General features: G+C 40.7%; 3 protein-coding genes across 4 annotated transcripts; 2 read left to right on the plus strand and 1 right to left on the minus strand.

Moving 5' to 3' along the window:
• Nucleotides 1-198: 198 nt before the first annotated feature.
• LOC131103724 (MIF4G domain-containing protein B) lies at nucleotides 199-3,778 on the plus strand. Its single transcript, XM_058050213.2, has 6 exons — nucleotides 199-366; nucleotides 832-951; nucleotides 1,027-1,136; nucleotides 2,121-2,276; nucleotides 2,404-2,496; nucleotides 3,221-3,778. Exons 2-6 carry the CDS (start codon nucleotides 873-875, stop codon nucleotides 3,446-3,448), a joined length of 666 nt encoding a protein of 221 aa, XP_057906196.1. The 5' UTR covers nucleotides 199-366; nucleotides 832-872; the 3' UTR covers nucleotides 3,449-3,778.
• mrps7 (mitochondrial ribosomal protein S7) lies at nucleotides 3,546-6,529 on the minus strand. The gene is made up of 5 exons (XM_058050212.2): nucleotides 6,438-6,529; nucleotides 5,931-6,122; nucleotides 5,785-5,848; nucleotides 5,466-5,633; nucleotides 3,546-4,239 (listed from the first exon to the last, which is right to left on the minus strand). Exons 1-5 carry the CDS (start codon nucleotides 6,479-6,481, stop codon nucleotides 4,018-4,020), a joined length of 690 nt encoding a protein of 229 aa, XP_057906195.1. The 5' UTR covers nucleotides 6,482-6,529; the 3' UTR covers nucleotides 3,546-4,017.
• Nucleotides 6,530-6,711: 182 nt separating this feature from the next.
• On the plus strand, nucleotides 6,712-12,967 carry LOC131103055 (ADP-ribosylation factor-binding protein GGA3). 2 transcript variants are annotated; one of them, XM_058048916.2, is made up of 17 exons: nucleotides 6,712-6,756; nucleotides 7,034-7,118; nucleotides 7,187-7,262; nucleotides 7,328-7,426; nucleotides 8,190-8,313; nucleotides 8,375-8,478; nucleotides 8,623-8,703; nucleotides 8,779-8,916; nucleotides 8,985-9,066; nucleotides 9,186-9,305; nucleotides 9,391-9,630; nucleotides 9,698-9,783; nucleotides 9,843-9,955; nucleotides 11,444-11,709; nucleotides 11,789-11,958; nucleotides 12,058-12,168; nucleotides 12,240-12,967. In XM_058048916.2, the coding sequence occupies exons 1-17, from the start codon at nucleotides 6,717-6,719 to the stop codon at nucleotides 12,348-12,350; spliced, it is 2,046 nt and encodes a 681-aa protein (XP_057904899.2). In that variant the 5' UTR covers nucleotides 6,712-6,716; the 3' UTR covers nucleotides 12,351-12,967. The 2 variants fall into 2 exon arrangements, with proteins under 2 accessions (XP_057904899.2, XP_078653420.1); XM_078797294.1 differs by having other exon boundaries at nucleotides 6,734-6,756; nucleotides 7,038-7,118.
• The last annotated feature ends 479 nt before the right edge of the window (nucleotides 12,968-13,446 follow it).

Genomic DNA, 13,446 nt, shown 5'->3' on the forward strand with positions numbered 1-13,446 from the left:
GCCTCAGGCACGACACTGGATTTTACGTCTAGAATGCTCTCGAAAAGCTATTGGCGGACTACACCAACATTTATTGACTAAAAGCTTTTAATGAAAGAATTAAATAACATTCATTCATTAATTTTCTATTCCGCTTGTCCATATGAGGGGTATGCTGGAGCAATTTATTTATATCACAGAAAATACACAAAGTGTTTTCTCCAGCCACAAGATGGCGATCGAGATTGCAGTCATCCACAGACAGGGAATCATCTTGTCTTAAATTCGTAATACTTACTCTTTGAGTGTGTAGTACCTGTTTCGGTGGAGTGTTGATGCAAGAATCGCCGTGAAATAAGTACATATTCGCGTAACGTTTCTCTAAACGTAAGTAGCACGTTATTGTTGTTTATTTTTAAAGTAGTCTTTCGGTTTTTTTCCTGCTAACTTATTACGTTTTAAGACAGGCGTAGCGACCGATGCCTAAACCCGAACTCCCACTAGTTGAGTAGTAAAGCAGCTAGCTAGCATCGCGAACTTGGATGAAAACTGGTATTTATTTTATGAGTTACACCAATACCTGTAACCAAGCTGTGCATTTGCCAGACACATTCTCTTAGGTCGAATTAGTTTGTTAAATTCATGTACTGCGTACTGTCTGTGTGAATGAACTGTTAGCCATTTTAATCCCTGCTATCCCAATATAAAGGACCTGTGGGAAGCAGCCAAGTTGATGACAACACAGGATTGTGCAGCTATTGTTGTCTTACAAAAGACACTGTAGCCTCTGTTTACTCCATAGTTTAAATGTGAATTTAAAGATTGGATCCTTTAATGTTATGTTCACGGCAGCCTGGCAGCTCTCAGGAGTATTTTAGGTGTTTCCTGCGGCCATGGAGAACTCCCCAGAAGACTACAAGATCCAGTCATTTGACCTACAGACGCAGATGTTGCTGAAAACAGCCTTGAAAGGTGAGATTGTGCCGTGACAACGTGAAGCGTAATGGCACTGAAACCACATACAGTATTTGCATGTGTCACTTTCAGATCCGGGCTCAGTGAATCTAGAGAAGGTATCCAGCATCATTGTGGATCAGTCTTTAAAGGACCAGGTTTTCAGCAAAGAGGCTGGACGCATCTGCTATACCATTGTGCAGGTCTGCCATATTAGGGAGATATACATTCATAGACACTTTTTCCAAAAATTGCAAGAATTTTATTTTTTTTGCAGTGTTGGATATGAAGGAGGTTCTAAGTAGCTCTTTAAAATGCAAAAATTATATATGCAGTGTCTAAAAATTACAAAACATAAATACACATCATACACAATGAGATTTAAAGCAGTTCTTTTTCTAGTCCAGGCATGTAAAATATAAAACATTTGCAAAAAAGATTTAAAAAAAAACATTTGTTTCTTTAATTTGTGATTAAATGTGATTATCCATCCATCCATCCATTTTCCTCCGCTTATCCGGGTCCGGGTCGCGGGGGCAGCAGTCTTAGAAGGGAAGCCCAGACTTCCCGGTCCCCGGCCACCTCCTCCAGCTCCACCGGGAGGACACCAAGGCGTTCCCAGGCCAGCTGTGAGACATAGTCCCTCCAGCGTGTCCTAGGTCTGCCCCGGGGCCTTCTCCTGGCTGGGCATGCCCGGAACACCTCGCCAGGGAGGCGTCCGGGAGGCATCCGGACTAGATGCCCGAGCCACCTCAACTGACTCCTCTCGATGTGAAGGAGAAGCGGCTCTACTCTGAGCCCCTCCTGGATGGCTGAGCTCCTCACCCTAAATGTGATTAATTCAGAGTTAATTGTGATTAATCACAAATATTTTCATGGATTGACAGCCCTAGTTTTAATACAAATTTATATACTTGCATAATATAACAATATTAACAAAATTGTAAATATGTACAATAATTGTGTTGAGATCTCTATTTTTTGTTGTTTTCCACAAATAGTACTAAGTGTATTTTTAAATAAAATTATATATAACTGTACTTTAATAAAACAATATCAATTCTGAAAATACACTAAAATAAATATATTGATTTACTTGAATTTTATGTATTTATTTGTTACAGTTGAAGTCATTTTTTAATAGAAAGTAGTTGTTTGCCTGTACTGAGCAGTTTCTATGGCGGCAGGCAGAGGCCAAGCAAAACAACGGCAGCGTGTTCCGGAGGAGCCTGCTCAACCGCCTCCAGCAGGAGTTCAAGGAGCGTGAGAAGACCAGAAGTCGGTCCTTGCAGGAGTGGGTCTGCTACGTGACCTTCATTTGTAACATCTACGACTACCTTAAAGTAAGACATGTTTGGCATTGGATAGATGGACCACAGGATAGTTTCTATTTCCATTGAAAGGTACCAAAATCAAACTTTCATGGAGCTCATGAAAGTCAAGTTGTTTCTCTTATATCCTGACGCACAGGTGAACAACATGCCCATGGTGGCGCTGGTCCTTCCTGTCTACGACTGTCTGATGAGGCTGGCGCAACCTGATGCTCTCATGAATGAAGAGGAGGTAAAGGAGACTGTACTTAAATATTTGTAAGCACTTTTCTTGTGTTGCTGGGTAGGTTCTTAATTATGTTACAACATCTAAAGAACTGCAGGCTTCACTTGCCTCAGTTAAGGTCAGTGTTCATGACTCCAGCATCAGAAAGACACTGGGCAAAAACAGCCTGCATGGAGTTCCAAAACGAAAACCACTGCTGAACAAAAATACATTTTGCCAGAAAACATCTTGATGAAGACATTTGGGAAAATACTCTGTGGTCTGACGAGACAAAGGTTGAACTTTTTGGAAGGTGTGCGGGCATAAAAGTAACACCACATTTCAGAAAAAAAACATCATACCATCAGTAAAATATGGTGGTGGTAGTGTGATGGTCTGGGGCTGTTTTGCTGCTTCAGGACCGGGAAGACTTGCTGTGATAAATGGAACCATGGATTCTGCTGTCTACCAAAATATTCTGAAGGAGAATGTCCGGCCATCTGTTGGTGACTTCAAACTGAAACCAACTTGGGTTCTGCAGCAGGACAATGATCCAAAAGTGGCCTAGTCAAAGTCCTGACTGCATTTGTGTTGTCATTGACCAATATTAAAATTTTAAGTGTGACAAACTTTTCCACAACATTTTGTTTTCTTTCCATCAACTATGGAAAGGCTCCAACTCACACGTGACCCTGAATGCTATAAATGGTGACCAAGAATGAAAGAGGTTACCTTCCCTTTTCTGCCACAGGTGGACTGTCTGGTGCTGCAGCTCCACCGCATCGGGGAGCAGCTAGAAAAGGCCAACAGCCAGCGCATGGATGAGCTCTTCTTCCTGCTGCGGGATGGCTTCCTGCTTCAGGAGGGCCTGACCTCTATGGCCCGCCTGCTGCTGCTGGAGATCCTGGAGTTCAGGGCGGGAGGCTGGGTGCTCAGCGGCACGGCACACAGGTACTACTACAGCGAAATCGCAGACTAGAATACTCGCCAGGACAACGGGAGTTCACCAGCAACTTTTTTTTTTGATGGACACAAATCACCAATGAGTGGAGATGATGTTGTCAATGTGCAATAGATCACAAGTTCAGTTCCTGAGTTCATTCACTGACATTTTTTTATTTATAAAAGTTTTATATATTGAAAGCATTCCTTTATGAACATTTCTGAACATCAGATTCAAGCTGGTGTGATGCTTGCTTTGTTTCAAATGTGTGACCAATAGTTAAAAGAGTTGTAGTTTTGAGAGATATTTTATTAAAAGGTTTGAATTTCTGTCACGTCTTGTTTTTTCAGCAGTTATTACATGAGGCAGCTACAGCAAAGCCGTTCCTATATGCAGGAAGAGTTTGTTTTCATATGATTTATCCAATAAACCGTTACCATAATGCATTTTCTAGATGTTAGCATGACTATTGCACACCATCCCTAATCAGAGGTGTGATGCCTCTCACCTCTGGATAGTCCGCTGTCATATTAGAGCTGTTTTGTGGGGTTCATTATTTCCAAAAGCATGTGACACCCTCTGGTGTCCCGTCTTTGACACTTGGCCTACCACCAGCGGTAATGGGCGTATGCTCTGTTGGCTTCGGCCATCTTGTGCATCTCGGTCTTCTTCTTGAAGACGTTGCCCTCCTTGTTAGAGGCCGCCAGCAGCTCCTGGGAGAGTTTTTCGTACATGTTTGTGCGCCGATGTTTATTGTCCCTGCACTCAGTGATCATCCATTTCATTGCGAGGAAGCGTCGCCTGTTGTCTTGAAGCGGTACAGGCACCTAGGTGAGGGTGTAGATATACAGTGTGGTTACAGCTGCTTTGTTATGGTAGTTTTTGTACAGCCACAATGAAAAGAGAAAAATTCATCCATGTGAAATTATGACTTAATTCTTTTATCAAAGCTACACATTTTCTCTTGGAATTTTTTCCCCCTCAAAAATCTACTTCTTTCTTGAAAATAACTTCTCAAAAATGTTATTTCCCCCAAAAATACTGTTGTAATAATGTTCAAATAAAACTAAACCATTAATTTTCTTAAAAATGTGATTCCCCCCCCCACAAAATCTCAGTGACCCTCCTCCATTTGTCTTTTTGTCACCCTGCAGAAATATCATTTTTTTTCCTTCAAAAATAAACTACTAACACTATTTTTTTTCTCAAATTTTAATTTTTTTATCTCCCTCAAATATAGAACACATTTCTTAATCTTAATTTGGGGGGATTTGGGAGAAAAATACGCAATTTTATTTTCTTCAAAAATAGAAAAAAAAGTTTTTCCTAATAAAAAATGCAACTCCTACATATGTTTCTAAAAAAAATTATTTTCTTGAAAATCTAAATGTTTTTCTTCAAAATCAGCATACAAAAATGTCATTTTTCCTTTAAATTAAACCTTTCCTCCCTCAACTACACAACTTATTTCTTAACCTTAATTTTCATTTTCCCCCTTTTAGTGTGTAAACTTGTATTTTGGGGAAAAACTCAAATTTTTTTATTTTCCTCAAAAATAGTTTATTTAAAAAAAATACTACATTTAGTTCTCAAAAATTAGATTTTTCTTCAAAATCTATATTTTTTTCCCCCCTGCAAAAATGTCCTTTTTCCTTCAAAGATGGAAAAATAAGTTTTGAGAAAAAACAAAATTAACCTTTTTCTCCTTCAAATATACAACTTATTTCTCCAAAAAATTTTTTTACTCTTAGTGTGTACACTGGTATTTGGGGGAAAAATACTCATTTTATTTTCGCAGGTTTTTTCTGAAAAAAACAACTAATATGTTTCTCAAAAATGTAATTTTCTCCATAATTACATTTTTTTTGTAGATTTGGTAGAAAATTTGTCTTTTTCCCTGTGCAAAAATGTCCTTTTTCCTTCAAAGATAAACAAGTAGCACTACTTTCTTTCCTCCCAAAAATTACTTTTCCCCTCTCAAATATACAACTTATTTCTCAAAACCTTAATATTTAAGAAAAAAAACACACCAAAGTATAAAATCAGCACTGACCTGATAGACCCTTCCACCTCTCTTGATGCTAGCAAGGCCTACGATTGGCTGACAGTTCTCTATAGCCTGATGGAAGATGGAGTAAGGGTTGCACTCAATCTCCTCTCTTTTCCCCTCTGGAGCTTTGTGGTATTTCTCCACCTGTTTCCTTTTAATATGCTCCAATGTCTGTTGAAAAGGGAAGAACATATTTAGGCTTTTCCTCATAATGTATAGGATATATAGAATATCTCTTGCATCATAATACATATTATATTCCATTAAGTAAAATTGATATGCCTGGTACTCTCTGCAGTTGAGTTGCATGCACATACCGTACCTCTGTCATGATCTCTCTTGCCAAAACTTTGTTTCCATGCTTCATCATCATGTTGATGAATTTACTGTAAAGGGAAAAGACAAAAATGATAAGGAGCCCCATGATGTATGTTACTGAACCAGCCTTGAACGAGACGTCTGCAGTACCTGATGAGCGGGTCGTCAAAAACTGAGCTGGTGACACTGTTGACTGCCGCCTTGATGGGTCTGACTGCCTTGAGCGCCCGCTCTTCCTTCTCCTCGGCGCTCAGTTCTGTTTCTGGTTTGTCGTAGGCCTCCTTCCTTACCTCTGGCTCCAGGTAGTATGGATTGTATCTGCTCCATCGTACCGCCAACACCCTGCAAAATCCCAACATGTCCACTAGTAATTCATAGAATACCAGGCAATTGTATTCAAGATGATCAACACAAACGTGAGTGCTTCTTCAGTAAATTTAGTATTTAGTAAAAGACTAGCAATTGTACTTAATATTTTACGCCAACATTAACAATAATTGCGGTCTTATTTATTAGATATGAGTTCTTCTTGAACCAACCTACAATAAAATTTACAGCGATGTGTGTCCATTTAGCTTTTCTAAATGGATATAATCCGACACAAAACACAACAAAAAGCAGGGACTATATTTATTTATCTAATAAATACAATATTACCTCGGTGTCCAAGGTTTTAATAGTAGACCGATGGACGTCGCCATGTTGGAAATGTGTGTTTGTCAGGACCCCCAGCGACAGTTTAGTATTCCGTAAAGGTGCCTTTATAGAATAAAAAAAGCACAATAATTAAAATGTCAGATTTTTATTACGAAGGTGATTTAAATTCAATAAGTTTCACTGTGTGTTATTGAATGTGTTGTTGAATTTTATAGTATTTTGCTCGTAATCGCGCTAATTTCATACTCTCGTTCATAAACACGCGATACTTTGATTGCTATGGCGTACCAGGAAGGGGAGACGCTTGAGTCCTGGCTCAGTGAGTGATTATTGCAATTTTTGTGAATTAAAAGACACTAGTAACTATACAAAAATACCATCTCGGGTTACGGGGCAGTTAATTATTTCGTGCTGTAGCTGGGAACTGCTTTTAGTCACTTTATTGCCGTTGTTTGGTCGCTAGTCTAGTATTTGCATCACTTCACATTCAGCAAGGTGGAGGTCTTTAAATGCTGTGTGCTGTTTATTGACATCAGTAAAATAAACAATTTGATTACCTTGATTGATTTTAATTGTGTGGAAAATATGTTTGTCAGATAGAGCCACCCATCAATGTAACAGACAAGAGGACTGGGAGTACATCATGGGCTTCTGTGATCAAATCAATAAGGAACTTGAAGGGTATGTCCAACATTTCCACCCCGAGTTGATATTTTAAAAGTTTATTATTTGGACTGTTTCTTCCGCAGCCCTCAGATTGCAATACCACTGCTTGTCCACAAAATCCACTCACCACAGGAATGGGAAGCTCTTCAGGCTCTTACAGTAAGAGAACATGGAAAAAGAAGCAATCATGTTTAAACGTTAAAATACTTTTATTTGGTGGATAGGTCTTGGAGGCCTGCATGAAGAACTGTGGGAGGAGGTTTCATAACGAGGTTGGAAAATACAGATTTTTAAATGAGCTCATAAAAGTCGTATCTCCAAAGGTGAGTTTTTTTTTAACTTTAAGGAGTTTGTTTCCTTAAATAGTGGCTGAGATAGCTGTTTATTTACAAACTACTGACCTACGAACTAATTATTCCATACTTGTTTAATCACTGTCATTTATGAGAGACGCACATGAGGGCAAATTAGCAATTAAAAAATATATAGTGTAATGGTAATGGTTTAGTTTCATTTGAACATGCATCAGATTACAATTGAATGCATCACATAATCAGTTCACAGTTCCACATGTCCAAAAGGAGTAGGAAGAAGCAAAGCTTATTAAATCCTACCCCTCCATCTGGTACTTTTACAATCAGTAACGGTTACATTTGTTCACTTCCTGCTTTCCTAATATAGTTTAAGGGTTTTTATTTGTTTGTTTTTTTTTTGTCCCGTACCGAATTACGAGGTGATATGACCATACAATGACATAATGGGTACCATAGTAACTGTCAATATAGTGATATGTATTGGTTCCTATTATCAAAAGGATGTTTTTTTGAATGTTCTGCCCTTGCTAGGGTTATGTTGTTGTTGTTGATATAGCTAAATAATGTGAGTACAGCGCACATCTTTAATATTAAATTATATATATACATATATATATTTAATATTAAGTTGTAACAGTTGAGGCTGTGAGACCATGCTGAATTGAATTGTTTCATATTAGAGCTTATATAGCAGTAGAGCTGAGGCCACCATTTGAGGATATATATTCATTATATTAGTTTATATGTCTGAACGCATGTTGTTGATTTCCAGTACATGGGCGACAGTGCTCCGGAGAAGGTGAAGACAAAGATTGTCGAGATGCTGTACAGCTGGACTGTTGCTTTCCCCAATGAGCCCAAGATCAACGAAGCCTACGAGACGCTAAGAAGACAAGGTTTGTGTCTGCGGTTTGTCTTTCATTTTTATCAATAACTTGACGACACTGTCCTCAAAAGGGCTGGTGGCACGTGACCCAGAGTTACCTCTAGACCGGACTTTGATACCCTCTCCTCCCACACGGCCCAAACACCCAGTATTTGACAACGAGGACATGGGGAAGGTGAGGATATCAGCTTTTTAACGTTATTGAAATGCAGTTGGAAGGATGGAAGTGTAGCTTTTTTTTTGCCGTGTAGAACCAGTTCTGCAACATACAATAGGTAAACATTGTTCCTCTTAACGTCTAATGTGTGTGTTTGCATAGCTCCTTGCTGAGCTTCTCCGCAGCAAAAATCCAGAAGACCTCCAAGAGGCCAACAGGTTGATTAAAAATATGGTTAAAGAGGTAAGACATATTAAATTTGGCGTCTCTGAGTGAGTTAACCTCTTGACTGGTACTGTAATTAAATGTTTTTGCCAGGATGATGTACGGGTGCAGAAGGTGACAAAGCGTGTCAACACACTGGAGGAGGTGAACATCAATGTCAAGCTGCTCTCCGAGATGCTCTCCCATTACGATAAAAACACCTCGTCTGAATCCGACAAGGAGATTATTAAGGTTTGAGCAAAACAAACACAATATGGCGTTTAAAACGCTTTTTCAAGCTTTTTCCTTTTATGCTGTAGGAACTATACGAACGCTGTGACAAGCTGAGGCGGGCTGCTTTTAAAATGGCCACCGAGGCTGAGGACAACGACACCAGTTTAGGTTTGTTAATTTTTTTTTTTAATGACACATGTCGACGTGTCATGCAATGAATACAAGTGCTCCTCCTGCCAGTTATGATAATTGCTACCGTCTTTTGTGTGTTTGCTTTGTTTATTCAGGTGACATCCTGCAGGCTAGTGATGACCTCTCCAGGGTCATCAACTCCTACCAGAAGGTAGTGGAGGGGCTGCCTATCAACGGCGACAGCGAGGAGGCTCGCGGCGGCCACGACCAGAGCGGTCAGATATTTGTCGAACATAACCACAATAGATTTTTAGCAAATGCGTCATCTTTGTGTCTTTTTTTTGTGTGCATATTCCACAGAAGCAACCGACACCCTGATCGACTTGGCTGGCCCCGACACTCCCAGCCCTCCTCAACCCGCTCCCCCTCCTCCGCCAATGGGCTCCATTCCTCTCTCAGATCATTTGTCAGACCCCTCCATCCCTGCTCTGCCCCCTCCTCCAAAGATGAGTTCGCTGGGCGGCAGCCCGAGTCACCCCCTGCTGGAGACCACCCCCTCTAAAGCGCTCTCACTTCTTGATAATGAGCTACTGTCTTTAGGTAGGTACGTCCTCAATGTAAACAATACTCACAGTAACACCCTAACAGGCGTACATACGTCTTGTAGGACTCAGTGATGACCCTCCCCACTCTCTGAGCAGCCAATCCAAACCAAAGCTCAATGAAGCGTCCAATCAGTGGAGCTCCTTGCAGGTAAAATATCTTCAAACACACATTGTTTTGCATGTAAAGACTTCTCATTGGCTACACAGGCCCCACCTTTGGATGTGCTTGGGAGTGCGGCCTTGCCCCATGCAGAACCAGCCATGACGTCACTCCAGAACCTTCAGGACCTGGCCATGATGGGCTTTGCTGATAACAAGAGGTGCCATCATGTAGTGTTGAATAGAAATATTTATGATACCTGAGTTAGCTGAGGCTGCACTGTGATCGAGTGGTTAGCGTGCAGGCCTCACAGCTAGGAGACCCGAGTTAAATTTCCATCCTCTGCCATCTCTGTGGGGAGTTTTTCTCCCCGTGCATGCGTGGGTTTTCTCCGGGTACTCCGGTTTCCTCCCACATTCCAAAAACATGCTAGGTTAATTGGTGACTCCAAATTGTCCATAGGTATGAATGTGAGTGTGAATGGTTGTTTGTCTATATGTGCCCTGTGATTGGCTGGCGACCAGTCCAGGGTGTACCCCGCCTCTCGCCCGAAGACAGCTGGGATAGGCTCCAGCATAACCACGACCCGAGGATAAGCTGATTAAATATATTAAATTATTCTAATTAGGGATGTCCGATATTGGCTTTTTTGCTGAAAAACAATATTATCCAAATCTCAATTTCCAATACTGATATCAGCTAATTATTATATATACCGTATTTTCTGGACTATAAGTCGCTCCGGAGTATAAGTCACACAAGTCATATTTTTTGTGGGTAATTTATTTTCCAAACTACTTGACCAAAACAGACATTACGTCCTCTTGGAAGGCAAGTTCTAACAATAAAAGAATAGAGAACAGGTTGAATAGGTGTAAGATATGCTAACACAATGGTTATTCAGTCACACAAAAAATAAACATGAACAGAAAAGGTGTCCAGTATTTATGTAACATAAATAGTCTTTTCATTTATAAGTGCTCTGGAGTGTAAGTCGCAGGAACAGCCAACCTATGAAATATAGTCCGGAAAATACAATGTTTGTGATACAAAATGTGGGGTGTTTTTGTAAATCTGATGTACTGTATCTCATAATGATGTGATCCTAATCATTATTGTCATATATTTGAAAATATTTCAGTGTCTAAGTACTGAGAAAATAACAGTTTCCCATTTTTTTTTATGTAGAAAAGGTAACCCTTTTGAAGCATCATGTATCGAATCTCAGAATGTTGCGGTTGGTGTTAAAATAAAGCACACCCCACCCCCAAAATTGTATTTAACAATTATGTATATTAACTCATTCATTCAATCCTAGCCATTTTTCAAAAGACGCTTTCTGATCTTTGATGGCACACATAATATTTTCTAGACTAGACTCGCGTCTTTCATCGGAACAACAAAGTTTGTTTCTGCTTTTTTCCATTCTTTAGTAAATAGCAGTAGAACATAAGTACGTTTCAGGAAAACACCAGTTCCTGACTAAAAATATTTTGTGAAAACGTACATTTCAAGCATTTTATTTTGCTTTTGGACACCTCAAATATCTCATAGGAAAACCACAACATAACACAAAGATGGTTAGTTTTATTTACAAATACATCACAATTTTCAAATTTGGAACTGAATTCTGAACTGAAACCCAAACTCTTATCAAATGCACTTTTGCTACCTTATGAAATTGTCAGCCAATATTATGTTTTTCCAGTCACTTGACATTGGGCAGCAGTTTCGGAATGCCAGCAGTAGCTCCTCCCCCCATGCCTGTTCAGAGCTCCCACTCCTCAGCCTCTCTCCTGAAGGGAGTGATGCCTGCTTCTCCTGCCCTGACCCAGACCATGACCTCCGCCCCGGGCAGCCCACTTTTCCGCTCCCTTTCCCCATCCCACCCTCCGCTCATCATGGGAAGCCCGGCCAGAGCTGCAGAGATCTCCCTAAGCAACGTGCACGTCCCCCTGGAGGCCATCAGACCCAGTAAGTGGAGGGGGTGGAGAGGGATTGACTGGTTGTCATGTCTGCTGGCTCCTGATTGGTTGTGTCCTTCCTGTTGTAGGTAAAGTGTTGCCAGTCACCGCCTACGACAAGGACGGTGTTCGGGTTCTGCTCAACTTTGCGTCCGACTCTCCCCCCGGCAGACCTGACGTGTTGGTGATGGTGGTGTCCATGCTCAACACGGCGCCCCTCCCTGTTCACGGTGTAGTACTGCAAGCCGCGGTACCAAAGGTAGAGAGACGCCATTGTGGCAATGCTTTGCATATATCTGCCAGTTTTTATGACAAGAATAAAGAACTTTGCCGTGACTTCCTCTTCCTCTTATACTAGTCAATGAAGGTGAAGCTGCAGCCTCCATCAGGGACAGAACTGGCCCCGTTCAACCCCATCCTGCCCCCAGCTTCCATTACCCAGGTCATGTTACTGGCCAATCCAACAAAGGCAGGTGACATTCACTCGTCTGTCACTCAAAACACGATACTAATCACACTGCTCATCATGCCATTTTGCAGGAGAAGGTGCGCCTACGTTACAAGCTGGCTTTCACGCTTGGAAATCGTCTCTGTAACGAGGTCGGAGAGGTCGACCAGTTCCCCCCACCTGAGGCGTGGGGTCACCTATAGTGGGGTGAAACACCTTACTCCTCCTTCCCATCCCAAAAAGGACATTCCCACTTCCAAAAATGCAACATCTCATCCTGTTTTTTGTTGCAGGTTGTTAAATAGTTGTTATTGAGAGTATATGCTGCAGGTAGCTAGCAAACACTGGAGATGAGGACAGTCATATTTAATATAAATATTGTCCTTTTTTATCCACATGACAGCACAACAGAAAAGGTCATTGTCATGTTTTAATGTATTTTATTTCGCCTTTCATTTGTATTTATTTACAAAGAACATGTTGTATATTTGCTCTACAAATAGGCACTTTAAACCTGAGTCACAAAGAACATGAACTTAGTTATTGAATACATATCATTGTTAGTATTGGGGGTGTGTTTTGTTTTATTGTTAACTAACACTGAACCTTGACAATGTGAAATCAAATATCCAGACTTCGGTTAAAAGTATCGTCAATAGCGACAACTATGTTGGGTCCTTAACTCATTTGCATATGAGTGTGAAGTGTACATAAAATACAATGTATGTATTGTTTGTGGATACAGTATGTGATATGAAGATGTGTACATTTGTACATTCTGTTTGATTGCTGCATGAAATAAAAACATGGCTATGGCTACCATAAACATGGCTATCATTTTTGCTTTCCATGACAGTTGAGCTTCCAGTGTGTGGCTTTCACTCACAAGTAATGAGCTTGTGGTGTATGAACCGAGTTAAATATTTCAATATTTGGTTATATTGTATATTTCATATGTGTATAGGTAGCGCTAATATTTAACACCAGTAATGCTTGAAGCGGAGTGTTGGAATCATTCATTTATTTACGTTTGTTCGAGGATCACAGGGGTGCTGGAGCCTAGCCCAGCTGTCGCCCTTGCTGGGTGAGAGGCGGGGTACACCCTGTACTGGTCGCCAGCCAATCACAGGGCACATGTGACAAACAACCATTCACACTCACATTCATGCCTATGGACAATTTGGAGTTGCCAATTAACCTAGCATGTTTTTGAAATGTTTTTGGGAGGAAACCGGAGTACCCGGAGAAAACCCACGCATACACCGGGAGAAAATGCAAACTTCACACAGAGATGGCCGA

Source organism: Doryrhamphus excisus, linkage group LG16, assembly GCF_037039965.1.
Source record: "Doryrhamphus excisus strain RoL-2023G ecotype Guam linkage group LG16, RoL_Dexc_Guam_v1.1, whole genome shotgun sequence".
NCBI lineage: Eukaryota > Metazoa > Chordata > Actinopteri > Syngnathiformes > Syngnathidae > Doryrhamphus > Doryrhamphus excisus.